This window comes from Pristiophorus japonicus, chromosome 1 (assembly GCF_044704955.1).
Source record: "Pristiophorus japonicus isolate sPriJap1 chromosome 1, sPriJap1.hap1, whole genome shotgun sequence".
Classification (NCBI taxonomy): domain Eukaryota; kingdom Metazoa; phylum Chordata; class Chondrichthyes; family Pristiophoridae; genus Pristiophorus; species Pristiophorus japonicus.
In genome coordinates, this window is record NC_091977.1 from 331,572,844 (window position 1) to 331,600,783 (window position 27,940).

The 27,940-nt window shown below is 45.8% G+C and overlaps 2 protein-coding genes across 4 annotated transcripts in view; one reads left to right on the forward strand and one right to left on the reverse strand.

Moving 5' to 3' along the window:
• Window positions 1-11,171, forward strand: part of dpy19l1l (dpy-19-like 1, like (H. sapiens)) — a 112,397-nt gene extending 101,226 nt beyond the window's left edge. For all 3 annotated transcript variants that reach the window (XM_070889176.1, XM_070889183.1, XM_070889184.1), the window contains 2 exons: window positions 9,455-9,580; window positions 10,772-11,171. In XM_070889176.1, coding sequence (XP_070745277.1) covers window positions 9,455-9,580; window positions 10,772-10,940 — 295 coding nt within the window. In that variant the 3' untranslated portion in view covers window positions 10,941-11,171. The remainder of the gene's footprint in view (window positions 1-9,454; window positions 9,581-10,771) is intronic.
• Window positions 11,172-14,254: 3,083 nt separating this feature from the next.
• bmper (BMP binding endothelial regulator) overlaps window positions 14,255-27,940 on the reverse strand; it is a 166,230-nt gene continuing 152,544 nt past the window's right edge. Inside the window, exons 13-15 of the mRNA XM_070874387.1 lie at window positions 23,127-23,463; window positions 16,687-16,817; window positions 14,255-14,613 (exon numbers count right to left, since the gene is read on the reverse strand). Coding sequence (XP_070730488.1) covers window positions 14,435-14,613; window positions 16,687-16,817; window positions 23,127-23,463 — 647 coding nt within the window. The 3' untranslated portion in view covers window positions 14,255-14,434. The remainder of the gene's footprint in view (window positions 14,614-16,686; window positions 16,818-23,126; window positions 23,464-27,940) is intronic.

Sequence of the window (27,940 nt, forward strand, 5' to 3'; positions counted from 1 at the left end):
CGCCCTGCGACAGTTGGAACTGGTGCTCTCCACTCTCTCTCCTGCGACAGTTGGAGCTGGTGCTCTCCACTCTCTCGTCCTGTGACAGTTGGAACTGGTGCTCTCCACTCTCCCGTCCTGTGACAGTTGGAACTGGTGCTCTCCACTCTCTCTCCTGCAACAGTTGGAGCTGGTGCTCTCCACTCTCTCGTCCTGTGACAGTTGGAACTGGTGCTCTCCACTCTCTCTCCTGCAACAGTTGGAGCTGGTGCTCTCCACTCTCTCTCTCTCCTGCGACAGTTGGAACTGGTGCTCTCCACTCTCCCGCCCTGCGACAGTTGGAACTGGTGCTCTCCACTCTCTCTCCTGCGACAGTTGGAACTGGTGCTCTCCACTCCCTATCCTGCAACAGTGGGAACTGGTGCTCTCCACTCTCTCGTCCTGTGACAGTTGGAACTGGTGCTCTCCACTCTCTCTCCTGCGACAGTTGGAACTGGTGCTCTCCACTCTCTCGTCCTGTGACAGTTGGAGACTGGTGCTCTCCACTCTCTCTCCTGCAACAGTTGGAACTGGTGCTCTCCACTCTCGTCCTGTGACAGTTGGAACTGGTGCTCTCCACTCTCCGTCCTGTGACAGTTGGAACTGGTGCTCTCCACTCTCTCTCCTGCGACAGTTGGAACTGGTGCTCTCCACTCTCTCGTCCTGTGACAGTTGGAACTGGTGCTCTCCACTCTCCGTCCTGTGATAGTTGGAACTGGTGCTCTCCACTCTCTCTCCTGCGACAGTTGGAACTGGTGCTCTCCACTCTCTATCCTGCAACAGTGGGAACTGGTGCTCTCCACTCTCTCGTCCTGTGACAGTGGGAACTGGTGCTCTCCACTCTCCGTCCTGTGACAGTTGGAACTGGTGCTCTCCACTCTCCGTCCTGTGACAGTTGGAACTGGTGCTCTCCACTCTCTCTCCTGCGACAGTTGGAACTGGTGCTCTCCACTCTCTCTCGTCCTGTGACAGTTGGAACTGGTGCTCTCCACTCTCCGTCCTGTGATAGTTGGAACTGGTGCTCTCCACTCTCTCTCCTGCGACAGTTGGAACTGGTGCTCTCCACTCTCTATCCTGCAACAGTGGGAACTGGTGCTCTCCACTCTCTCGTCCTGTGACAGTGGGAACTGGTGCTCTCCACTCTCGTCCTGTGACAGTTGGAACTGGTGCTCTCCACTCTCCGTCCTGTGACAGTTGGAACTGGTGCTCTCCACTCTCTCTCCTGCAACAGTTGGAACTGGTGCTCTCCACTCTCTCTCCTGCAACAGTGGGAACTGGTGCTCTCCACTCTCTCGTCCTGTGACAGTGGGAACTGGTGCTCTCCACTCTCTCTCCTGCGACAGTTGGAACTGGTGCTCTCCACTCTCTATCCTGCAACAGTGGGAACTGGTGCTCTCCACTCTCTCGTCCTGTGACAGTGGGAACTGGTGCTCTCCACTCTCGTCCTGTGACAGTTGGAACTGGTGCTCTCCACTCTCCGTCCTGTGACAGTTGGAACTGGTGCTCTCCACTCTCGTCCTGTGACAGTTGGAACTGGTGCTCTCCACTCTCCCGTCCTGTGACAGTTGGAACTGGTGCTCTCCACTCTCTCGTCCTGTGACAGTTGGAACTGGTGCTCTCCACTCTCTATCCTGCAACAGTTGGAACTGGTGCTCTCCACTCTCCCGTCCTGTGACAGTTGGAACTGGTGCTCTCCACTCTCTCGTCCTGTGACAGTTGGAACTGGTGCTCTCCACTCTCTCGTCCTGTGACAGTTGGAACTGGTGCTCTCCACTCTCCGTCCTGTGACAGTTGGAACTGGTGCTCTCCACTCTCCGTCCTGTGACAGTTGGAACTGGTGCTCTCCACTCTCCGTCCTGTGACAGTTGGAACTGGTGCTCTCCGCTCTCTCTCCTGCGACAGTTGGAACTGGTGCTCTCCACTCTCCGTCCTGTGACAGTTGGAACTGGTGCTCTCCACTCTCTCGTCCTGTGACAGTTGGAACTGGTGCTCTCCACTCTCTCTCCTGCGACAGTTGGAACTGGTGCTCTCCACTCTCTCGTCCTGTGACAGTTGGAACTGGTGCTCTCCACTCTCCGTCCTGTGACAGTTGGAACTGGTGCTCTCCACTCTCTCTCCTGCGACAGTTGGAACTGGTGCTCTCCACTCTCTCGTCCTGTGACAGTTGGAGACTGGTGCTCTCCACTCTCCTGTCCTGTGACAGTTGGAACTGGTGCTCTCCACTCTCCTGTCCTGTGACAGTTGGAACTGGTGCTCTCCACTCTCCGTCCTGTGACAGTTGGAACTGGTGCTCTCCGCTCTCTCTCCTGCGACAGTTGGAACTGGTGCTCTCCACTCTCCGTCCTGTGACAGTTGGAACTGGTGCTCTCCACTCTCCCGTCCTGTGACAGTTGGAACTGGTGCTCTCCACTCTCCCGTTGGTGTAGGAGGGAGGGCTTTAGTTTCCTGAACAATTGGGACCGCTTCTGGGGTAGGTGGGACCTGTACAAGTCGGACAGGTTACACCTCAACAGAGACGGGACCAATGTTCTTGCGGGTGGTTTTGATAGTACGGTTTGGAGGGCTTTAAACGAGCTTGGCAGGGGGATGGGAACCCAGGAGAGGGCTCTGAGCTAGTTAGAGTGGGTGAGAGCTCAGATGAACAAAACCCCAAGAAAAAATGCAAAAGGCAGGAGGCAACAGAGCAGAGTAGCACTGGGGTAAGTGTAAACCACAAGGTGATAGGAAGGGATAATATGTATGAATATAAAGGGACTGCAGGAGGGGACAAAACTAAAAATCATGGTTTTAAAAACTAGTATTAAAACACTCTACCTAAACGCACACAGCATTCGAAATAAAGTAAATGAGTTGACAGCACAAATCATTACAAATGGGTATGATTTGGTGGCCATTACAGAAACGTGGTTGCAGGGTGGCCAAGACTGGGAATTAAACATACAGGGGTATCTGACAATTCAGAAAGATAGACAAGAAGGGAAAGGAGGTGGGGTAGGTATGTTAATAAAGGATGATATCAGGGCAGTTGTGAGAGACGATATTGGCTCTAATGAACAAAATGTTGAATCATTGTGGGTGGAGATTAGAGATAGTAAGGGGAAAAAGTCACTGGTGGGTGTAGTTTATAGGCCCCCAAATAATAACTTCACAGTGGGGTGGACAATAATCAAGGGAATAATGGAGGCATGTGAAAAGGGAATGGCAGTAATCATGGGGGATTTTAACCTACATATCGATTGGTCAAATCAAATCGCACGGGGTAGCCTTGAGGAGGAATTCATAGAATGCATACGAGATTGTTTCTTAGAACAGTATGTTACAGAACCTACAAGGGAGCAAGCTATCTTAGATCTGGTCCTGTGCAATGAGACAGGAATAATAAACGATCTCCTAGTAAAAGATCCTCTCTGAATGAGTGATTACAATATGGTTGAATTTGTAATACAGATTGAGGGTGAGGAAGTAGTGTCTCAAACGAGCGTACTGTGCTTAAACAAAGGGGATTACAGTGGGATGAGGGCAGAGTTGGCTAAAGTAGACTGGGAACACAGACTAAACGGTGGCACAATTGAGAAACAGTGGAGGACTTTTAAGGAGCTCTTTCATAGTGCTCAACAAAAATATATTCCAGTGAGAGAGAAGGGATAACCAGTGGTGGATAACCAAGGAAATAAAGGAGAGTATCAAATTAAAAACCAATGCGTATAAGGTGGCCAAGGTTAGTGGGAAACTAGAAGATTGAGAAAATTTTAAACGACAGCAAAGAATGACTAAAAAAGCAATAAAGAAGGGGAAGATAGATTCCGAATGTAAACTTGCGCAAAACATAAAAACAGATAGTAAAAGCTTTTACCGATATATAAAATGGAAAAGAGTGACTAAAGTAAATGTTGGTCCCTTAGAAGATGAGAGAGGGGATTTAATAATGGGAAATGTGGAAATGGCTGAGACCTTAAACAATTATTTTGCTTCGGTCTTCACAGTGGAAGACACAAAAACCATGCCAAAAATTGCTGGTCACGGGAATGTGGGAAGGGAGGACCTTGAGACAATCACTATCACTAGGGGGGTAGTGCTGGACAGGCTAATGGGACTCAAGGTAGACAAGTCCCCTGGTCCTGATGAAATGCATCCCAGGGTATTAAAAGAGATGGCGGAAGTTATAGCAGATGCATTCGTTATAATCTACCAAAATTCTCTGGAGGTGCCATCGGATTGGAAAGCAGCTAATGTAACGCCTCTGTTTAAAAAAGGGGGCAGACAAAAAGACAAAAGGCAGGTAACTATAGGCCGGTTAGTTTAACATCTGTAGTGGGGAAAATGCTTGAAGCTATCATTAAGGAAGAAATAGCGGGACATCTAGATAGGAATAGTGCAATCAAGCAGACGCAACATGGATTCATGAAGGGGAAATCATGTGTAACTAATTTACTGGAATTCTTTGAGGATATAACGAGCATGGTGGATAGAGGTGTACCGATGGATGTGGTGTATTTAGATTTCCAAAAGGCATTCGATAAGGTGCCACACAAAAGGTTACTGCAGAAGATAAAGGTACGCAGAGTCAGAGGAAATGTATTGGCATGGATCGAGAATTGGCTGACTAACAGAAAGCAGAGAGTAGGGATAAATGGGTCCTTTTTGGGTTGGAAATCGGTGGTTAGTGGTGTGCCACAGGGATTGGTGCTGGGGCCACAACTGTTTACAATATACATAGATGACCTGGAAGAGGGGACAGAGTGTAGTGTAACAAAATTTGCAGATGACACAAAGATTAGTGGGAAAGCGGGTTGTGTAGAGGACACAGAGAGGCTGCAAAGAGATTTAGATAGGTTAAGCGAATGGGCTAAGGTTTGCAGATGGAATACAATGTCGGAAAATGTGAGGTCATCCACCTTGGGGGAAAAAAAACAGTAAAGGGGGATATTATTTGAATGGGGAGAAACTACAACATGCTGCGGTGCAGAGGGACCTGGGGGTCCTTGTGCATGAATCCCAAAAAGTTAGTTTGCAGGTGCAGCAGGTAATCAGGAAGGCTTTCATTATGAGAGGGATGGAGTACAAAAGCAGGGAGGTCCTGCTGCAACTGTACAGGGTATTGGTGAGGCTGCACCTGGAGTACTGTGCAGTTTTGGTCACCTTACTTAAGGAAGGATATACTAGCTTTGGAAGGGGTACAGAGATGATTCACTAGGCTGATTCCGGAGATGAGGGGGTTACCTTATGATAGATTGAGTAGACTGAGTCTTTACTTGTTGGAGTTCAGAAGGATGAGGGGTGATCTTATAGAAACATTTAAAATAATGGAAGGGGTAGACAGGATAGAGGCAGAGAGGTTGTTTCCAATGGTCGGGGAGACTAGAACTAGGGGGCACAGCCTCAAAATACGGGGGAGCCAATTTAAAACCAAGTTGAGAAGGAATTTCTTCTCCCAGAGGGTTGTGAATCTGTGGAATTCTCTGCCCAAGGAAGCAGTTGAGGCTAACTCATTGAATGTATTCAAGTCACAGATAGATAGATTTTTAACCAATAAGGGAATTAAGGGTTATGAGGAGCGGGCGGGTAAGTGGAGCTGAGTCCACGGCCAGATCAGCCATGATCTTGTTGGGTGGCGGAGCAGGCTCGAGGGGCTAGATGGCCTACTCCTGTTCCTAATTCTTATGTTCTTATATTCTTATGTTCTTATATTCTTATTAATGTTGGTGAAGTCCAGTACCAGGGGTCACAGTCTAAGGATAAGGGGTAAGCCATTTCGGACCGAGATGAGGAGACACTTCTTCACCCAGAGAGTGGTGAACCTGTGGAATTCTCTACCACAGAAAGTTGTTGAGGCCAATTCACTAAATATATTCAAAAAGAATTTAGATGTAGTCCTTACTACTAGGGGGATCAAGGGATATGGAGAGAAAGCAGGAAAGGGTTACTGAAGTTGCATGATCAGCCATGAACTCATTGAATGGCGGTGCAGGCTCGAAGGGCCGAATGGCCTACTCCTGCACCTATTTTCTATATTTCTATGTTTCTGTGTACCGGGAACCAAATGGATCTGCACTTTCGCCCTGAGTAGCTTCCAATGCGTGGCTCGAACAACGATGGAAACCTGCTCAGAACCTGGGCACATGAGGCATCGTCGATGGACGAAAGCGCTCGGATGTCGTCCTAGTTCCAGCGGATTTTTCCCAGCCAGTTTCTGCCAAACAATGTGGGGCCATCCCCTGGCACAATCCACAGCGGGAGTTCATGTAATGCTCCATCATCGGAGACTTTGACTTCTGCAGTGCCAATTGCAGGGATTAGTTCCTTGATGTAAGTCCTTAGTTTGGTGTGAATGGGGCTGAGCTTGGGCCTGTGTGCCTTTTTGCCCCACAGCCTGTCGAAGGCCTTTTTACTCATTATGGACTGACTTGCACCTGTGTCCAGCTCCATAGAGACTGGAATTCCATTCACTTCAACTTTCATTTTTATTTCGAATGCTGCGTGCGTTTAGGTAGAGTGTTTTAATACTAGTTTTTAAACCATGATATTTAGTTTTGACCCCTCCTGCAGCCCCTTTATATTCATACATATTGTCCCTTCCTATCACCTTGTGGTTTACACTTACCCCAGTGCTACTCTGCTCTGTTGCCTTCTGCCTTTTGCATTCTTTCTTGGGATCCTGTTCATTTGAGCTCTCACCCACTCTAACTAGTTCAGAGCCCTCTCCTGTGTTCCGAATACTCCATGCATTGAGGCACCGAGCTTTCATGCTTGCCTTTTTATTACACTTTGACCCTTTCGAATTTTGCTGTGCAGTGGCTCTTTTTGTTTTTTGCCTTGGGTTTCTCTGCCCTCCACTTTTACTCATCTCCCTTCTGTCTTTTGCTTTTGTCTCCTTTTTGTTTCCCTCTGTCTCCCTGCATTGATTCCCATCCCCCTGCCATATTAGTTTAACTCCTCCCCAACAGCACTAGCAAACACTCTCCCTAGGACATTGGATCCGGTCCTGCCCAGGTGCAGACCGTCCGGTTTGTACTGGTCCCACCTCCCCCAGAACCGGTTCCAATGCCCCAGGAATTTGAATCCCTCCCTGCTGCACCACTGCTCAAGCCACGTATTTATCTGAGCTATCCTGCGATTCCTACTCTGACTAGCACGTGGCACTGGTAGCAATCCCGAGATTACTACTTTTGAGGTCCTATGTTTTAATTTAGCTCCTAGCTCCTTAAATTCGTCTCGTAGGACCTCATCCCTTTTTTTTTTTACCTATATTGTTGGTACCAATGTGCACCACAACAACTGGCTGTTCACCCTCCCTTTTTAGAATGTCCTGCAGCCGCTCAGAGACATCCTTGACCCTTGCACCAGGGAGGCAACATACCAGCCTGGAGTCTCGGTTGCGGCCGCAGAAACGCCTATCTATTCCCCTTACAATCGAATCCCTTATCACTATCACTCTCCCACTCTTTTTCCTGCCCTCCTGTGCAGCAGAGTCAGCCACGGTGCCATGAACTTGGCTGCTGCTGCCCTCCCCTGATGAGTCATCCCCCTCAACAGTACTCAAAACGGTGTATCTGTTTTGCAGGGGGATGACCGCAGAGGACCCCTGCACTACCTTCCTTGCACTGCTCTTCCTGCTGGTCTTCCATTCCCTAGCTGGCTGTGGACCCTTCACCTGCGGTAAGACCAACTCGCTACACGTGCTACTCACGTCATTCTCAGCATCGTAGATGCTCCAGAGTAAATCCACCCTCAGCTCCAATTCCGCAACGCGGACCGTCAGGAGCTGGAGGCGGATGCACTTCCCGCACACGTAGTCGTCAGGGACACCGGAAGTGTCCCTGAGTTCCCACATGGTACAGGAATTCACGATAGATTTAAAAAGGGAAATGTTACTGGGATGATTGGGTGAGAATTAATTATAGGTGCAGTGTTGAGAATCTGGAATCTGGACGACTGGTGACGGGGTCATCCGGAATCCGTAAAATGTTCTGGTATCCAGACCTGTCGACCTCGGGGCCTCGCCGCTGCCCTTATCCCGGGGCCTCCTCGGCGATCCGTCCGGTCCAGCGGTCCAAACAGCACCTCGGCCTTATGGCTTTACTTAGATTCGGAGATTCAACAGTCAACAGTTTGCAAAGGATTACCTCATGGCCAATGACCAGTACAAAAAAGTCTCTTAGCATTTGTTCGAGGAATCCCTCAAATTCGCAATGTCCTATGAGGCAACATAGTTCGCCACTTCCTGGCCCTCCGACCGTTGACACGTGTAGAACCGATATCTCGCCATTAAAACGTTTTCCTTAGGATTTAGGTGCTCCCAGACCAGCGTACACAATCCTTCATAGGATTTAGCTGTTGCTTTTGCCGGAGCTAGGAGATTTTTCATGAGGCCATAGGAGGATTGCCCTTCGTTTGGCAGCATTCTCGTCCCCTTCCAGCTCGTTGGCCACAAAGTATTGGTCGAGTCTCTCCACGAAGGCCTCCCAATCGTCCCCTTCTGAGAACTTCTCCAGGATACCAACTGTTCTTTGCATTTCCGCGCGGTTGTGCGTTACCTCGTCGCCAATTGATATGTTCAAAATAAAGGATGAAACTGAGTACTGTGTACAATGAGCAAGTGTGACCTTAGGTCCTTTAATAAGACTCCAGAGTGCAGGTACCTCGTGGGTGGCCTGCTTATATACCATGCTCCCAAGACATGCTGGGATTCCTTGGGACTCCAACAGGTAGGCCCACTGGTGGTAGTGTAATACAGGTTACAAGGGGTTAAATACATAACATAAAGAATCTGGAAAACTTGGTCTGGACGGCAAAAGATAATGTCCACCTCTCTAACTGTCGAGTCTCTATATTACTGCATTCCTCACTGAATTATTAACATCTTCCCAGCAATCTCGTATTTTGGTGATGCTGTAATCCATTTGGTGATCCTGCTCCCAGTTTCCCCTTCCCACTAGGAAATCAGTGCCTCCAGATTCATTGGAGAAGGCCATTTGCCTTGTGTCTCTCTGCATTCCCTGACCTATGAATGATCATCATTCCTGCCTCCTGCACTGTCAAGTCCCACCTCTCAGCAAGATGACTGCCATCTGAAACAAGCCTCTCCCTCTTCCATGTCTCCAACTCCATCTCAGATTATGAAATCTTGAACTCAAACCATTTCATTTGCAGGTACTTCCTGCAGGTGTGTTTGTCTTAAGTTAATATTTGCTACTCGTAGCTCCCTATCCTGCAGGATTGACACATCATTGTCCCTTCCTGTGCTGCATTTCTTACTCGAAATGATAGTTAAGTTTACATTTTTATCTGCTGAAATTTAAATGAAATTATTCTGCTCCTCTTTTCCCCCTCTGCTCTGAATTCCCACCCCCCATCAAATTCTCATTACGGAAGTACTGTTTTCACCCCGCCCACAGCTCGAACTTGTATATCAAAATCTTTGCTTGTTCTCAAATAGGGAAAGAACAAAACAAGTGTACGCTATGTATAGTCGGAAGTCAGCGGAGGAAGTGAAGAATGGGCTGTTAAGATTGGGCGTAGACTATTTTATTTTTGAAGATTCCTGGTGTTTGAGAAAAACAAGGTAAATGTCTGATTTAACGCTTTTCTGATCAGAATCATTTGCTTTTACCTCTTTAAATTGTTCCCCATTGGTTCAACTGAAACGTAAATGTGAGGAAGACCACTGGGATAATATTGCCCCTCAGTTATTTTTCTTCTGTTTTGGTACCTGTTTGTTGTGTGAAACAGAATAAATGAATTCCATTGCATTTATTTCTGTGTTCCATGATTCATTTGTGTTTAAATGAATGATTATCCTTCTGCAACACCTGTGAAGTTTTCATTTAAAAATATTATAGAATAGGCATTCAATTGCACTATCCTTTAACCTGTGTGACCAGTGTGTACACTGTCATCCGAAACAAGCCTCTCCCTCTTCCATGACTCCAACTCCATCTCAGATTCTGAAATCTTGAGCTCAAGCCATTTCATTTATGGTTGGTGCGGGAAGGGATTGATATTTAAACTGGTGGATAGGTTACCAATTAAGTAGGCTGCTTTGTTCTGGATGGTGTCAAGCTTCTTGATTGAGTCTTGTTACAGCTACACCCATCCAGGCAAATGGAGAGTATTCTATCACACTCCTGACGTGCTTTGTAGGGGTGGTGCAAAGGCTTTGGGGAGTTGCTGCAGAATACCTGCTGTAGTGGCCACAGCATTTATGTGGCTTATCCAGTTAAGATTCTGGCCAATGGTGATCCCCAGGCTGATGGTGGGGGATTCGGCGATGGGAATGCCATTGAATGCTATGGGGAGGTGGTTAGACTGAAATCCAGTACATTAAATTCCACATCTTTTGGTTTATTTCTGCCCTTTTTATTCGAATAGCCCTTTTTGTATGCTGGTATTAGAACAGTAAGTACTGGTTTGGAGGAATACTTGGTAACGTGAGAGCCGAATTAGTGGCATCCAATCGTTAACCCAGTGGCTCCACCGCTTGGAATGAAATAATTCCTCCAAACTTGTTACAACAATGGCATCAGTTTTCACTGTCAGAACCACTCAACAGATGGTAAAGTTAATGCTAACAGGTGGCACCTGGCTGGCTCAGAAACCCAATCGATTTAATGACACCGATTACAGGGTATGGGATCTTCCAACTCAGAATTTTGGATCTCAATTTCAATTTAAAATTGAAGTAAAATTGCTTTGAGTACTGATGCAGGGAAGTTATTTGAACAAGGGTTGATTAACTGATTTCTGTTTCACATAGGCCTGGCTGCAGCATGCCGGAAATTTGGGATGTGGAAGATGTACAAAATGCAAAGAAAATTCCCCTGTGCTCTATTCTTTCCCAGTCGCCTGCTCCTCACTTTAGTCCTGTGTTTCAGAATGACGTTTACAAAGTCTTAAAGATAAAGAAAAATCTCAACTGGACATAGAAGTCCATGGTAACTTGGATGTAGAGAGGTTTCGGGGGCAAGTCTGGTTGAACATTTCTGTGCAGATGAAATATCCCAGTTTGCTTGAAGATGGCAACAGGAGGTGTGAATGAAGATGAAAACAAATGTAGAAATATGATCTTTGTAAGTGTTTCTTTATAAACAGTATTTTCATGTCTTTATGGAGTTATGCATATGTGATTATTTTCAATAAAGATTTTGTGAGTAAAATGTGAGGTTTTGTCATTCTCTGCCTTTGCAAATGTTTTCGATCATTTCTGTTATGCTTCTTTCTATCCTGTATATTGTTTAATTCACCATCCCTTCTCAACACAGATGCTGACTGATCAACTTAGCATTTCCAGCAATTTTTGTCTTTATTTGATTTCCAGCATCTATATTACATGAGAAGGGGAGACTGATTTCCAAGTTAATGGCCTTGTGCAAGATACAGTGGTGTTCCTAAGCCTGGATACAAACAGAGCCAGGGGAGGCCAGGGTTCCTGTTTTAAACAGCCCCTTGTGCCATTTGCTGAGCAAAGTTCACAAATGGCTCATTTTGGAAAATAATTTAACCGTTGCTTTCAGCAAGTCCTGTATTGAAAACATTAGTCAAATTGTTCAGTCATCCATTATAAAAATACCCAACAAGGTTCACTTGCACCAATTTTTTGTTTATTTTGTATCACCTTCTCTTTGATCATCAGACCATGTATCAATAGGATAGCTGGGAAATCTGCAGTTCAGATACTGTCAGTAAAGTATAAAGCCCAGGGTTATCCACCCTTCATCCTTAGCCGTGGCTCAGTGGGTAGCACTCTCGCCTCCGAGTCTGAAGGTCGTGGGTTTGAGTCCCACTCTAGAGATTTCAGCCCATGATCCAGCCTAACACTCTTGGTGCCAGTACTGACGGAGTACAGCCCTGTTGGAGGTGCCATTAAACCAAGGCCCCATCTGCTCTCTGGTGGACGTAAAAGATCCCATGGCACTATTTCAAAGAAGAGCAGGGGAGTTGTCCTGGGGTGGGATCTGAACTCTCAACTTTCTGACTCAGGTGCAAATTAGCTACCACTGAGTCGCGGCTGACACTAAGGAGCCCTAAAACTGTTTGGGTAATCTCTTCATTTGCAGGGGGTCATTATGCAATGATCCAGTCCACCAACCTCATTAGGATAGCACCAGAGACTGACCAGCGCAGCAGGTAAGGCTGGGAGGGATGGAGTGAGTGGCACGGTGGCCTGCAGTTATAATTTGGAGCTAGGAGGAGGCACTCCTGCACATTCAGATAAGTGAAAGATTGTTTTACTTACCTTGTTCGTGGCAGCTCCAGCAGCCCCTTTAAGATCCTTGATTTGGCTGCTATGCACTTGAGGAAACTGACCACACATGCACGATATCTACTGTACTCAGTCACAAACCAATTTCAGAAAGTGGTCCCTGAATTGCACAGGCAGTGGGCCTAACACCAGTTTCTGGCGGGCGTCCTAACACATTTTTGGCGCATACTTAGCTCGCGCTTATGCTGCGTGCCATATTGGATCCTTCGGCGCACATTTTGCACCTGAAAAACAGGTGCCGTGCAAACAAACTTGCCATTTCTTTTGTTTTTTTTCCACAAAAGGTGGTGTGTTGGGAGACTTCAGAAACTTGCTCCACAGAACCGCATAGTAACCAGAGTCTGCAACTACACTGAAAATTGGCATAGCAAAATTGAATGAAGAATATTGACATAGTAATTTAGAGTTAAACCTTGACACTGAATGTAGAAATCAGGTAATGTTTCTTTTTTTTTTAATTGAAATAAGATATTGCCCTTTTAATAAAAGTATCCATTGTGGTTGTTCCAAGCAAGTTTTTACTTCTTTGCCTCATTCTGCATCTCAAGCAAAAAGGAAAACTGTGGTCAGTGGTAGGTGTGGACCCTTAACCCAGCCACACTTAACATTCAGGATCAACCAAATGGTCAAATATAGTTTACAGAATGTTTAAAAAGTAAATAAACTGATAAAACAGGCAATAAGAAGTTTTAGAGCTACAGATTTTACTACAAACACAGCATTGGAGCTCCCTGATTAAGAACAAGTGTAGAGCATGTACGTGTAGAGTTTGAAGCAATGGGGTCTGTTGGGTTAGTGAATGTCACACAGTGACAAAGAGGTGAGTTCGACCACCCAGGAACATTTATTCTCTTGCACTTTTCACTCCTTTTCTAAGCACCAGGACAGTGGCATCATCACTGCTTGTAATGGTTCTGTTGTCACCGCTGTGATTTCATGCAGGACATGGATGGTGTGGCCACATTCATAAAATAATTCACCTTTTCTCCACAATTAGCAGTTTACACCCCATCCATTGTGTGCGGAATACAACTTTGCTTCTTGCCTTAAGCTGAGTGTTGGTCATTTCTTTAGTAAGTTTGAGCTGGATCAATCTCGCATATGCTTCTCGATGCTAATTTCTAGTCACGTGATTTTCTAGCAATCGACTGCACTTTGCAATGGGACGAGAAGTGGAAATCCATCGTGCCATAATATCCCATCCCAGCATATCGCTCTAAACAGCAGTGAATGAGAGTACACCTTGAAGATAAAACCTGCGTCGGGTAGCATTTATTATTAGTTTCTGAGCGTGGAGTCACGAAGACATTCTGTAATCACTGTATGTTAACGAGGATGATGTTGACTGAAAGCAATGACCAGTTTGATCTGCAATAAAATGCCCGAAACATTTAAAGGCAGAAATTCTTGAGATTGGCCAGCACCGAGTGATTTTAGTTCGGAAGTCACAGGGTGCCATCATGTGTGGAGGTGATGATGGAGAGGGCAGAGAGACATCTTCACTGGATGCTGTCTCCTAACATTCTGTGTTTGGACTTTTGCACATATCTGCATGGGTCTTATGTGTCAACCTGTAACTGAGGGTTGTTTCAAGACAAGACAAATGTTTAAATAAGACATTGAAGGTGCTCCCATTGTTGGGCTCTTTTATCTTCTGCCTTGGTGAAGGATGGAAAGTAGAACAATTCTTCTTGACATCAAATAAAACCCCGTCTTGTCTTAAGTCTGTTCACAGACAAAAAAGCGCAGAATCACATTTCTAACGTGTTGAAAATCCCTGATGAGAGAATTGCCCTTCATTCATACACCATTTGAACTGCTAATTCTTCACTGATGCAGTCGGCTGTCTTCAGCACACTTACAGAAACAGATGCAAAGGGCAATAAAGTATTTTAAATGCCATAGAACTGTAAAATAAATGATTTTGTTTGACTGGTTTCAGTCTTTTTCTTTATATTAATTTTAAGATTTTGTCTAGTTTATACATTTACATATTTTGTCCAATGGTTAACCATCAATTATCTGATATTGAAAATATACATGTGGTTCTCTTTACGTGTTGTAGATACAATGATAGAGCAGTCACTCCAAGGCTGGTGAAGGAAGCTGCTTTCGAATCATCACCATCAATCATGAGGTCTGGATTCCCCAATCATGTCACCGGGGACAAAAGACTGGCTTTATGCAGTGTCCTTTGTGAAGCACCAGGCTCGCTGGGCAATGGCAGCCCGCTACACATGGCTTAGTGCAAGGGCCAATTTCATTCCAGTTCTCGCAGGTCTTGGTGCAGCCTGGGCCACATGTGTCGTACACAGCGCTGTGCTTACACTGAGTAGCTGAAAGGAGAATAAATAAAGATTAAAAACACTGATGCACTTTGTTTCATCGTTATGAAATGAAAGATCTGTCCCTGGCTTCTCTTCCCGCCCCTGTATCATTACCTCTGGTGAGCCCCAAGGATCTATCCGTGGTCCCTTCCATTTCTCATCTATATGCTGCCCCTTGGCGATATCATTCGAAAACACAGAGTCAGTTTCCACATGTACACTGACGGCACCCAGTTCTACCTCTCCATCACTTCTCTCAACCCCTCTATGGTCTCTAAATTGTCAGGCTGCTTGTCTGACATCCAGTACTGGATGAGCAGAATTTTTCTCCAATTAAATATTGGGAAGAACGAAGCCATCGTCTTTGGTCTTGGCTACAAACTGCGTTCCCTAGCCACTGACTCCATCTCTCTCCCTAGCATCTATCTGAGGCTAAACCAGACTGTTCGCAACCTAGGTGTCATATTCCGACCACATATCCGCGGTATAACTAAAATCGCCTATTTCCACCTCCGTAACATTGCCCACCTCCGCCCCTGCCTCAGTTCATCTGCTGTTGAAACCCTCATCCATGCCTTTGTTTCCTCTAGACTTGACTATTCCAATGCACTCGTGGCTGCACTCCCACATTCTACACTATGTAAACTTGAGGTCATCCAAAACTCGGCAGCCCATGTCCTAACTCACACCAAGTCGCATTCACCAACCACCCCTGTGCTCACTGACCTACATTGGCTCCCGGTTAAGCAACGCCTCGATTTCAAAATTCTCATCCTTGTTTACAAATCCCTCCATGGTCTCGCCCTTCCCTATCTCTGTAATCTCTTTCAGCCTCGCAACCCCACGAGGTGTTTGCGTTACTCAAATTCTGCCCTCTTGAGCATCCCTGATTATAACTGCTCAACCATCGGTGGCCATGCCTTCAGCTGCTTGGGCCCTAAGCTCTGGAATTTCCTCCCTTACACCTCTCTACCACTCCTCCTTTAACACGCTCCTTAAAACCTATCTCTTTAACCAAGCTTTTGGCTATCTGCCATAATTTCTTGTGTGGCTTGGTGTCAAATTTATTGGTTTTGTCTTATATCACTGCTGTGAAGCGCCTTGGGACGTTTTACTACGTTAAAGGCGCTATATAAATAAAATTTGTTGTTGCTGTTGGTGTGTCCGGGGTGGTTTTAGCAATCGTTCATTGTTGCTGCATTTGGGAATTCTAAACCCAAGGGATTACGAGGTGGGGTAACAGATGAGGAGTCTCCTTTTAGCCTTGCTTATGTCAGCCAGAGCAGAATCAGAGTTTGTGGCGGGGGCCAAAGACAATAGCTTCAGTCTTCCTGATATTTAATTGGAAAAAATAGCAGCTCATCCAGGACTGGGATGTTGGACAAGCTGTCGAACAATTTAAAGAGAGTGGAGGGGTTGAGAGGTGGTGGTGGCGAGGTAGAACCTGACGTGTTTTTGAATGATGCCACTATAGGGCAGCATGTAGAAGAGAACTAGGAGAGGACCAAGGATATTCTTAGGGGACTGAAGAGGTAACGGTGCAGGAGCGGGAAGAGAAGCCAGTGCAGGTGATTCTCTGGCTATGATTAGATAGATAAGAATGGAACCAGGTGACGTCTTTCATACTTTCAAAACTAATGATTAGAAGAACATTTATGAGACGAAACAGGATGCCGTGTGTTCGGAGGGTGGTAAATATTTGCCGCATGTTGAGAAGTTCGCCCTGGAGAATCCCCAGAATCGAGAGAGCTCACACCAGGTATAAAGGAAGTTCTAGGCTGGGAACTGTGCCCAAACATATTGAACCCAAGACCCTTTCCATCAGCTGACTAAGTCTGGGTGGATTTGAACAGAGGTCCCAGAGGTGAAAGATCAATCTAGATGTCCCTGAAACATCCACTCCACACAAATCCATGCCGCTGCTACAAAAGGTATAATTTGGAGAAAGTGTGTGCATGAAGTTGCTCAATGCCCAGACCTCCACCTGCAGTAGATCAATGTGGTAAAGTTTACAACACATTCTAGCAAGGAACGAGCAACATACATATTTGCTCAGCTTCTTGTCCGTAACTATGACCTTACCGAGGCAGCTCATCTCCGGCCGCCAGTGGACATGGACACCCTCTCTCTGACAGGCTCGCGTGTAGGCGATCAGAGACTCACAGTAACAGTTCTTGTGTACTGGACACTCACACATATCTGTGACACACGACCTGTGAGAAACACAATGTACACATTAGAACACGAGAGAGGAAATAAGGAAGCAAGGGTCCAAGAAGGGATTGACCAACGATGTTTAACTTGCCAAAGAAGCAAACCTAGAATTCCACTTATCTATGTACATTAATCCTCTATCCGCTATATCTTCATTTTTAAGTGTTTCCCTTCAATACTCTATCCTCATATTTTTCAGATGATACATTAACCCAGGCCTAGTATGCTCTCTCTTGGATATAAAAGATCCCATTACATTATTGGAAGAAGAGCAGGTGAGTTTTCCCCGGTATCCTGACTGATATTTATCCCTCAATCAACACCTAAAAATAGATTATCTGGTCATTATCACATTGCTGTTTGTGGGAGCTTGCTGTGTGCAAATTGGCTGCTGCGTTTCCTTCATTACAACAGTGACTGCACTTCAAAAGTATTCATTGGCTGTAAAGCACTTTGGGATGTTCTGAAGTAGTGAAAGGTGCTTATATAAATGCAAGTCTATCTTCACTTCATCTTCAGTCCTTTCCATGACTGGGGTCCGTGCAGGATGCGGTGGGAATTTGTTTCACAGCCTGTGCAATGCAATCCTTCATCAAGCTGAACTCTGCTCCCGACACCCATAACCCAGTTCAGCAGTAGCTCAGGCCCTGTCTGCCTTGCTCCAATCACTGGGTAATTGAGCTCAATGTGACCAACACAATTCTTTGTTGCTGTTGGCTGTCTCCATCTTTGCCCCTGTTCCAAATCTCACAACTGTCCAGATTTACCTCACCCTTAGCCCTTCATACATGATCCCTTCCATCACTGGAACTTCCTGGTATGAGATATTCAAGACTCTGTCTCTCATCCTAGACATTGGTTATAGCATCAGGGTGTCTGTCACTCAGTCTAGACGTGGTTATAGCATCAGAGTGTCTGTCACTCAGTCTAGTTGGTTATAGCATCAGAGTGTCTGTCACTCAGTCTAGACGTTGGTTATAGCATCAGAGTGTCTGTCACTCAGTCTAGACGTTGGTTAAACGATCAGAGTGTCCATCACTCAGTCTAGATGTTGGTTAAATGATCAGAGTGTCTGTCACTCAGTCTAGACGTTGGTTAAACGATCAGAGTGTCTGTCACTCAGTCTAGACGTTGGTTAAACGATCAGAGTGTCGGTCACTCAGTCTAGACGTTGGTTAAACGATCAGAGTGTCTGTCACTCAGTCTAGATGTTGCTCGACAGAATGGGGCAGACACTAAATTATTGATAATCAGTTTTCTTTTTTCAGCTGCAAAGTAAAACTAACTCCCAGAGCAAAGACCAGACAGTAAAATTCTCAGCAAAGGTTCATTCATTTTAAGCCAGCGACCGTTTTTCAGGATGGTTTTAGGGGTTTAAATGGACCTTTGGATTAGCAGGTTTATTTTGGTCTTTATGGAGCTGCTGATCGCCACTAGCTGAGATTCAGAGCCTATTGCAAGCAGCTTTTACACAAACACGAGAGCCTGTTCACTATCCAGTGTTCCCACAATAATCAGCAATGGCACAAAACCTGGCACAAACAGGAACAGATCTCTGAGATTACACAGAGGCAAGAAACAAAAAGGGTCACATTACAGCAAAATTCTAAAGGGGAAAAGTGTGTTAAAAAAAACAAGCCTGAAGGCTCTGTGCCTCAACGCGAGGAGTATTCGGAATAAGGTGGCTGAATTAACTGCGCAGATAGCAGTTAACGGATACGATGTGATTGGCATCACGGAGACATGGCTCCAGGGGGACCAAGGCTGGGATCTCAACATCCAAGGGTATTCAGCATTTAGGAAGGATAGACAGAAAGGAAAAGGAGGCGGGGTAGCATTGCTGGTTAAAGATGAAATCAATGCAATTGTAAGGAAGGACATTAGCCTGGATGATGTGGAATCGGTATGGGTGGAGCTGCGGAATTCCAAAGGACAGAAAACGCTAGTGGGTGTTGTGTATAGACCACCAAATAGTAGTAGTGAGGTTGGGGATAGCATCAAACAAGAAATAAGGGATGTGTGCAATAAAGGTACAGCAGTAATCATGGGCGACTTTAATTTACATATAGATTGGGCTAACCAAACTGGTAGCAATGCGGTGGAGGAGGATTTCCTGGAGTGTATTAGGGATGTTTTCTAGACCAATATGTCGAGGAACCAACTAGGGAGCTGGCCATCCTAGACTGGGTGATGTGTAATGAGAAGGGACTAATTAGCAATCTTGTTGTGCGAAGCCCCTTGGGGAAAAGTGACCATAATATGGTAGAATTCCTTATTAAGATGGAGAGTGACAAAGTTAATTCAGAAACTAGGGTCCTGAACTTAAGGAAAGGTAACTTCGACGGTATGAGGCGTGAATTGGCTAGAATAGACTGGCAAACTATACTAAAAGGGTTGACGGTGGATAAGCAATGGCAAACATTTAAAGATCACATGGATGAACTTCAGCAAATGTACATCCCTGTCTGGAGTAAAAATAAAACTGGGAAGGTGGCTCAACCATGGCTAACAAAAGAAATTAAGGATAGTGTTAAAGCCAAGGAAGAGGCATATAAATTGGCTAGAAAAAGCAATAAACCTGAGGACTGGGAGAAATTTAGAATTCAACAGAGGAGGACTAAGGGTTTAGTTAAGAGGGGGAAAATAGAGTATGAGAGGAAGCTTACAGGGAATATAAAAACTGACTGCAAAAGCTTCTATAAACATGTGAAGAGAAAAAGATTAGTAAAGACAAACGTAGGTCCCTCGCAGTCGGATTCAGGTGAAATTATAATGGGGAACAAAGAAATGGCAGACCAATTGAACAAATACTTCGGTTCTGTCTTCACGAAGGAAGATACAAATAACCTTCCGAAGGTACTAGGGGACAGTGGGTCTAGTGAGAAGGAGGAATTGAAGGAAATCCTTATTAGGCGGGAAATTGTGTTAGGGAAATTGATGGGATTGAAGGCCGATAAATCCCCGGGGCCTGATAGTCTGCATCCCAGAGTGCTCAAGGAAGTGGCCCTAGAAATAGTGGATGCATTGATGATCATTTTCCAACAGTCTATCGACTCTGTATCAGTTCCCATGGACTGGAGGGTAGGTAATGTAACATCACTTTTTTAAAAAGGGGGGAGAGAGAAAACGGGTAATTATAGACCGGTTAGCTTGACATCAGTAGTGGGGAAAATGTTGGAATCGATCATGAAGGACGAAATAGCAGCGCATTTGGAAACAGTGACAGGATCGGTCCAAGTCAGCATGGATTTGTGAAAGGGAAATCATGCTTGACGAATCTTCTGGAACTTTTTGAGGATGTAACTAGCAGAGTGGACAAGGGAGAACCAGTGGAGTATTTGGACTTTCAGAAGGCTTTTGACAAGGTCCCGCACAAGAGATTGTTGTGCAAAATCAAAGCACATGGTATTGGGGGTAATATACTGATGTGGATAGGGACCTGGTTGGCAGACAGGAAGCAGAGAGTCGGGATAAACGGTCTTTTTCAGAATGGCAGGCAGTGGCTAGTGGAGTGCCGCAGGGCTCAGTGCTGGGACCCCAGCTCTTTACAATATACATTAATGATTTGGATGGAGGAATTGAGTGTAATATCTCCAAGTTTGCAGATGACACTAAACTGGATAGTGGTGTGAGCTGTGAGGAGGATGCTAAGAGGCTGCAGGGTGACTTGGACAGGTTAGGTGAGTGGGCAAATGCATGGCAGATGCAGTATAATGTGGATAAATGTGAGGTTATCCATTTTGGGGGCAAAAACACGAAGGCAGAATATTATCTGAATGGCGGCAGACTAGGAAAAGGGGAGGTGCAATGAGACCTGGGTGTCATGGTTCATCAGTCACTGAACGTGGGCACGCAAGTAAAGCAGGCGGTAAAGAAGGCAAATGGTATGTTGGCCTTCATAGCTAGAGGATGTGAATATAGAAGCAGGGAGGTCTTACTGCAGTTGTGCAGGGCCTTAGTGAGGCCTCACCTGGAATATTGTGTTCAGTTTTGGTCTCCTAGTCTAAGGAACGACGTTCTTGCTATTGAGGGAGTGCAGCGAAGGTTCACCAGACTGATTCCAGGGATGGCTGGGCTGTCATATGAGGAGAGACTGGATCAACTGGGCCTGTATTCACTGGAGTTTAGAAGGATGAGAGGGGATCTCATAGAAATATATAAGATTCTGACGGGACTGGACAGGTTAGATGTGGTAAGAATGTTCCCGATGTTGGGGAAGTCCAGAACCAGGGGACATAGTCTTAGGATAAGGGGTAGGCCATTTAGGACTGAGATGAGGAGAAACTTCTTCACTCAGAGAGATCTTAACCTGTGGAATTCCCTGTCGCAGAGAGTTGTTGATGCCAGTTCACTGGATATATTCAAGAGGGAGTTAGATATGGCTCTTACGGTTAAGGGGATCAAGGGGTATGGAGAGAAAGCAGGAAAGGGGTACTGAAGGAATGATCAGCCATGATCTTATTGAATGGCGGTGCAGGCTCGAAGGGCCGAATGGCCTACTCCTGCACCTATTTTTCTATGTTTCTGTTTTTTTGTGTAAACAAAATAATCCCATGCATGCCCAGATTTCACACCCTGGGCTCACTCTGCCACCTAGTGGAGAATCAGGACAGCTCAGTATGAACAAACTTAAAACAAGTCCAGTGATAAATGTAATCTGATGTTTCAGGACACGATTCCTACAAAAATGAACTCAAAGTTTGCTCATTAACAAGTTCCAGACTATTCGCTTGTCTTTAAATTCTTAACTTTTATCAGGAAGAGTCCATGAATCGGAAGAATTAATATTTAAACATGAAATTGCCTAACCCACTCCACACCCCTGGGAAATATGATTTTAGGGCTGTTTAAAAATAAATAAAATCTGTCCTTTTTATTAGCGATGTCTGACCACAACAAACTGAAATAGGAGCCTAAAAGCAGCTCACTACAGGTGAAACACTATCAGACATGTTCTGCTTTTTAATGTTTTTTGTGCAGGATTAGGATGTAATCTGAGCATGCAGGAAGGTTATCATGGTAAACAGAAGGGAAGGGCGTGCAACTCGCACACTGAAATGTATTTACAACAGACAGGCTGTCTCCCAGGGATACAGGAATTTACGTTCAAAATTGCAATGATCTAAGTGAGTAGTAGATGAAATAATAACTTTTCCAGCTCTGTCCAGTGAAGAGGAGTTCACTGCTGTCGAGGCTGACTCAGTAATTTCAAATACCAGAGCACAACAGACACTGAAACCACCAATTGAGATTAAACCTTTTGACTTTCAGCAGTGGATCAAGCTGTCCGAACAGTTCCTCGCTTAACTCATCCGCTGAAACTGCCAAACCAAGCAGTCCTTCAGTTTGTAAACTGGGTGAAATGTGAAGCGTGTTTCCTTAGTTTGAGTCGGAGCCAGTGATCTCTCCCAGGTGACTCACCAGTGTTCAGAATCAGATACTTTTCACATATTGTTTAAACTGCTACCTCGGAGGAGGAACAGCCTGTGATTCCCTCGATGTTCCCATCAACTGCAACTCTCTCTCGTCGAATGTTTCTGGCAGAGTGTTGTACAACCGCTGTTATCAACAGACTGCACTGCACACGTTGACTGGAAGAATGCTAGTGAGTCATATCAGGCAGGAAGGGTTCAGGAACACACCGTACAGTTCACCAGATTACCACAACTCCCCTCAAACCCTCTGTCAAACCGTGTCCTTGGTTCCCACCATGGCTTTGTTCAATCATGCAGATAATCCGCTCCAGCAAATTTGTACCATTACTTGCACCAAGTTGGGAAAATCTGGCCATTTGTGGCTGGCACCAGATAAAGTAAGAGATTTGGAGAGATTTACATCAAATTGTGTGTTTTAAGCTCAGAACAGAAAGTCCTTCATAAAGACAGTGTCCCTCTAAACACGAACTCACCCTGTTAGGGGCACCGCCTGAAGTTTGAAAACAAGCACGGAGCGTCCTCCTCTCTATCACTGATTTTATTCTGGTGAATCTGATTCTAGGAGACTGAGCTCGTCAAATGTCATCAGGTATTTGGATTCTCTCTCCCGAGATTGGCACGAGCCCAAATTTCGCCCATCCCTTGCTGTGCAGACAAGGGACTGGCAGTGAGCCTCCGAGCAGTTGTCACTTTCAGGGCATTGAGTTAACCGTGTGGTGTGGGATTGAAGCCACATATAGGCCAGACCGGGTAAGGATGGCAGGTTTCCTTCCCTGAAGGATATTAGTGAACCAATTGGGTTTTTATGATAATACTGACACAAGTGATAGTAGCTGCCTGCAGCCAGCGGAAGACTCGCAGCTGAACACTCACCTGTAGAACAAGACGTAATCTACCTTCGAGTGGCAGTTCTTAAATGCCCAGGACTTCAGCTTCTGGCATTCCCGGTGAGCGCGGAACTTAACTTTTACGATTCCGGAACACAGATGGGGCCGCAGCCTCCGCTGAGGTCGGTTACAGACTTTGTTTGTTTCCACTCGCCACGATTCAGCAAACGCATCAACGTCAAACTTGAAATTGCCATCTCCACCAATCAAGTCATCCCGCTTGTGCCCGTTGTAGTTTCCACACAGACCACAAAGTTTTCCCTTCAGTTCAGGAGCTGCCATTACCTCTACAAAGCTGTCTCCGTCCCAGGAGATCACAATACCTAAACAAAGTAAGAATGTGTTACTGAGAACTCATGGCAACCCGCAACCTTTCATTGCCAGCCACGTGGCTCAGTGGGGACAACTCTCACCTCTGAGCCAGAAGGTCGTGGGTTCAAGCACCACTCCAGAGACTTGAGCACAACATCCAGGCTGACACCCCAGTGCCACACTGAGGGAGCCCTGCATTGTTGGAGGAGCCGTCTTGCCATCTTTCGGATGAGACATTAAACTGAGGCCCAGTCTGATCTCTCAGTGGATGTAAAAAATCCCACGGCACTACTGGAAGATGAGCAGGGGAGTTTTCCCGATCCCTGACCAATATTTATCCCTCAACCAACATCACAGATTAGCTGGTCATTATTCTATTGCTGCTTGTGGGAAATGGGCTGCTGTGTTTCCTACGTTACAGCAGCAATTACGCTTCAGAAGTTCTTCATTGGTTGTAAAGTGCTTTCGGATACCTCGAGGTGGTGAAAGATGCTATAGAAATGCAAGACTTTCTTCCTTAGTGTGCCCTCACAGTGCCTTCTCTCTAATACTGGGGTGATTCTGGAATCTGGACCTGCTGCCAGTGTAAAATGTTGCTAACTGTGAGTGCAGGTGGGAGCTCGGGCCAGACAATGATGGCCGCAAGTACTGATGGTCTCTGTTACTTGCACCACACTATACATCTAGTCCAGTGCCAAGATTTTCAGCCCTTGGGGGCCAAACACTCGTGTCCAAACCAGTGGGTGGGCCACATACGATTGCGTAATGTTGCAAGCTCCCAACACACAAATCGAGATTCACTCTCACACAGAAAAACCTCACTGTGCATCAAACCATAAGACTACACAAACCAACCAAACTCCAACATCCCCTCCTCCCCTATTCTCCCCCTCCATCTTCCTGCTCCTTTCCCCACCCTTCCCCTCCCCCAAGGAATAATTCACTTGCTTTTTTCCTCTTTATTTCGCTACCACCTTTTTTCTCGTCCTCCCTCCTTTTCTGCATTTGTCTTTCTCAGTTCAGAACTGTGTTTCTCCTTTTCTCCTTCTCTGTTTCTCCTCTTCTCTCTCTCATCTATCCTTTTCTCTGTTTCTCTTCTTTGCTGTTCCTCTCACTCTCTCTTTCCCCTCTCAGATTCTACCAACCAAAATTATGACAGGCGATCAGAGAAAGTTGCGTTGTTAATAGATTCAGACTGACCTACAGTACTGAATGGTTCGCACAGACGCATAAATATAAATATACTTGACTGGGCTTGTCCCATGAAGCATGTCGAACGAGCAGGGAAAGTTGGGGGTGATTGAGTAGGCAAGAAATTGCCCCCTGACTGAAAATAGGCACACCTACCATTTTTGAAGATTTTTCTCTGCCCCATGATATTGAGGACTTAAAAAACAATGTCATCCCCAGGTGGTGTTTGGGTTGGCTGCAGGGCGAAAGTGCGCGTGGAGCGGGTCGGACACCGGTATGTGTCATCAGCACGATGCGTTGTGCTGACGCTTCACAACGTCCCTCCCCTACAGTTAAAAGGGAGGGCTACTGCAAGCTCTGCATGGGGTTTAGTTAGACCCACTGGGCCACGAGGGAGGGTTTTGGCTGGGCCTGTAGCCCGGTACCCAAGGGCCGACCTCAGAGTCAGCTGACAATTAAAATAAAATGGAGGCGACGGCAGCGCACCCTCCCCTTTAAAGGTGAACATGCTGCCCAGGCACACACAGCTTCCCACAGGGGAAACCTGTCAATGGCACCAACCAGCTCCCATTGGGGTCGGTAAAAGGGGTCACCGCTGGTCAGTGTGGGGTTGGCGCATGTCCGACATGGCGGCAGCACGGGCGCGCGGAAACTCATTTCCACCGCTGCAGGCTCAGGGGAAATTTAGGACGGGTCGGCCTATCCATCTGCCCCCGGCCGAAGAGGCCTAATCACACTATTACCGCCTCTTAGAGATGCTTAACCTGAAGGAGACGCAAGTAATGGTGATGTAACAAAATGACAAATATTTCATTCTTGATGTCATTTATATTTAAGTAAAACTTAAATATCTGCAAAGGAAGAGTCCCATTGGTCAGCTCCATCAATCCCTCGATGTGTGTTCCTATACTGATGGCAGCCCTTCATAGCTCTATTGCTGGTATTGTTTGAGAGGAGGTGTCCCTAAACTGGGATTTGCAGAGCCGAGCTGGGATTTGGAGAGCTGAGTTGGGATTACTGTAAACCAGCTAATGTGCAGCCACATACTCTGCCAGAGTCCGATGATTGAAGAATGCCATAATACCAAAAGGAGTTTGCGTAACACGATTAATTTGTTAGGGATACAGAGCCAACAGCTGAAAGAAAATAGTTAGTGTTTTTTTATTTAACTTTCATCCGTTATTTGTTCACATTGTGTTTAACCTTCGAGGTTAACATTGGCAAATCTTCCTTTTTTGGAAGGAAACTCAATATTATTTTGAGAACAAAGCAACCTGCTTCTGCTCATCTTCCACTTAAACATAATGTAGCTTCTAATTTTAAATAACACCGCGATTAGTTTCTCTCTCTCTCTTTCTCCCTCTCTCCTTCCTCTCTCCTATAACGTGCTGAGATTGGCACTCGTGCTCAGTGCCGGTCACCATATAATCTCCGTGTCTCAGATCCCCCGGAAGCCAAGGGAATGTTAAATACCTGAAGCATCTGTTGTGCTGGTGTTTTGAAGGACTTTGTATCTGAGGTGTCCAGTTCCTTGGCAGTCTAACTTAGAGGTTCATCCAACACATCTGCTTCCCTAGTGATCCAACTTTGGCACGTTGCTTAGTTCTGAACTTTGAGCCAGGGATGGGGGGGGAGGGAAAATATCTGATTCTCTGAGATTCCTGTCCCAGAGAAGCAGTTCCTTGTGTTTCTTTCCAGAGCTGTTTTTTTTGCTGAAGGACCCATTCAACAAAACACAAGGCTCAGGAGCCAACACTGGGATTTGGAACAAGATAAATGGGAGAAAAAGACAGCTTTGTACTCAGAGGATGCTGGCAGTGTGACTGACAGCTCAAAGAATGAGCTAACTGTTCGAGACCTATTTCACAATGATTCACATATTTGGCTTTGAACCCAGCCGGACCAATACATTGAAAGATTTCTCTATCTGCTTACTTCAAGGATCCATGAGCTCGACCAGTCCGAACCCAGTCACTAGTACAGCATGAATCCAACAACTTGCATTTATACAGCGCCTTTAACATAGTAAAATGTCCCATGGCGCTTAACAAGAGCGTTCTCAAAAACAAATTTGACACCGAGCCACATAAGAAGGCAGATGACCAAAAGCTTGGTTAAAGAGGTTAAGTTTTAAGGAACGTCTTAAGGGAGGAGTGAGATGGAGAGGTTTAGGGAGGGAATTTCAGAATTTAGGGCCTAGGCAGCAGAAGGCATGGCCGCCAATGGTGGAGTGATTAAAATCGAGAATGTGCAAGAAACCAGAATTGGAGGAGCGCAGAGATCTCGGAGCGTTGTAGGACTGGCGGAGGTTGCAGAGATAGAGAGGGTTCATAGAATCATAGAAATTTACAGCACAGAAGGAGACTATTTGGCCCATTGTGTCGGTGCTGGACAACAAGGAGCTATCCAGCCTAATCCCACTTTCCAGCTCTTGATCCGTAGCCTTGTAGGTTACGGCACTTCAAGTACATATCCAAGTACTTTTTAATGTGGTGAGGGTTTCTGCCTCTACCACCCTTTCAGGCAGTGAGTTCCAGACCCCCATTACCCTCTGGGAGCAAACATTTCTCCTTAAATCTCCTCTAAACTTTCTACCAATTACTTTAAATCTATGCCCCTTGGTTATTGACCCCTCTACTAAGGGAAATAGGTCCTTCCTATCCATTCTATCTCAGCTCCTCATAATTTTATACACCTCAATTAAGTCTCCCCTCAGCCTCCTCTGTTCCAAAGAAAACAACCCAGCTTATCCAATCATTCCTCATAGCTAAAATTTTCCAGTCCAGGCAACATCCTCGTAAATCTCCTCTGTACCCTCTCTAGTGCAAATACAGAGAAACATAGAAAAATAGGTGCAGGAGTAGGCCATTCGGCCCTTCGAGCCTGCACCACCATTCAATAAGATCATGGCTGATCATTCACCTCAGTACCCCTTTCCTGCTTTCTCTCCATACCCCTTGATCCCTTTAGCCGTAAGGGCCAGATCTAACTCCCTCTTGAATATATCCAATGAACTAGCATCTACAACTCTCTGCGGTAGGGAATTCCACAGGTTAACAACTCTCTGTGTGAAGAAGTTTCTCCTCATCTCAGTCCTAAATGGCTTACCCCTTATCCTCAGACTATGTCCCCTGGTTCTGGACTTCCCCAACATCGGGAACATTCTTCCCGCATCTAACCTGTCCAGTCCGGTCAGAATTTTATATGTTTCTAGGAAATTCCCTCTCATCCTTCTAAACTCCAGTAAATACAGGCCCAGTCGATCCAGTTTCTCCTCATATGTCTGTCTTGCCATCC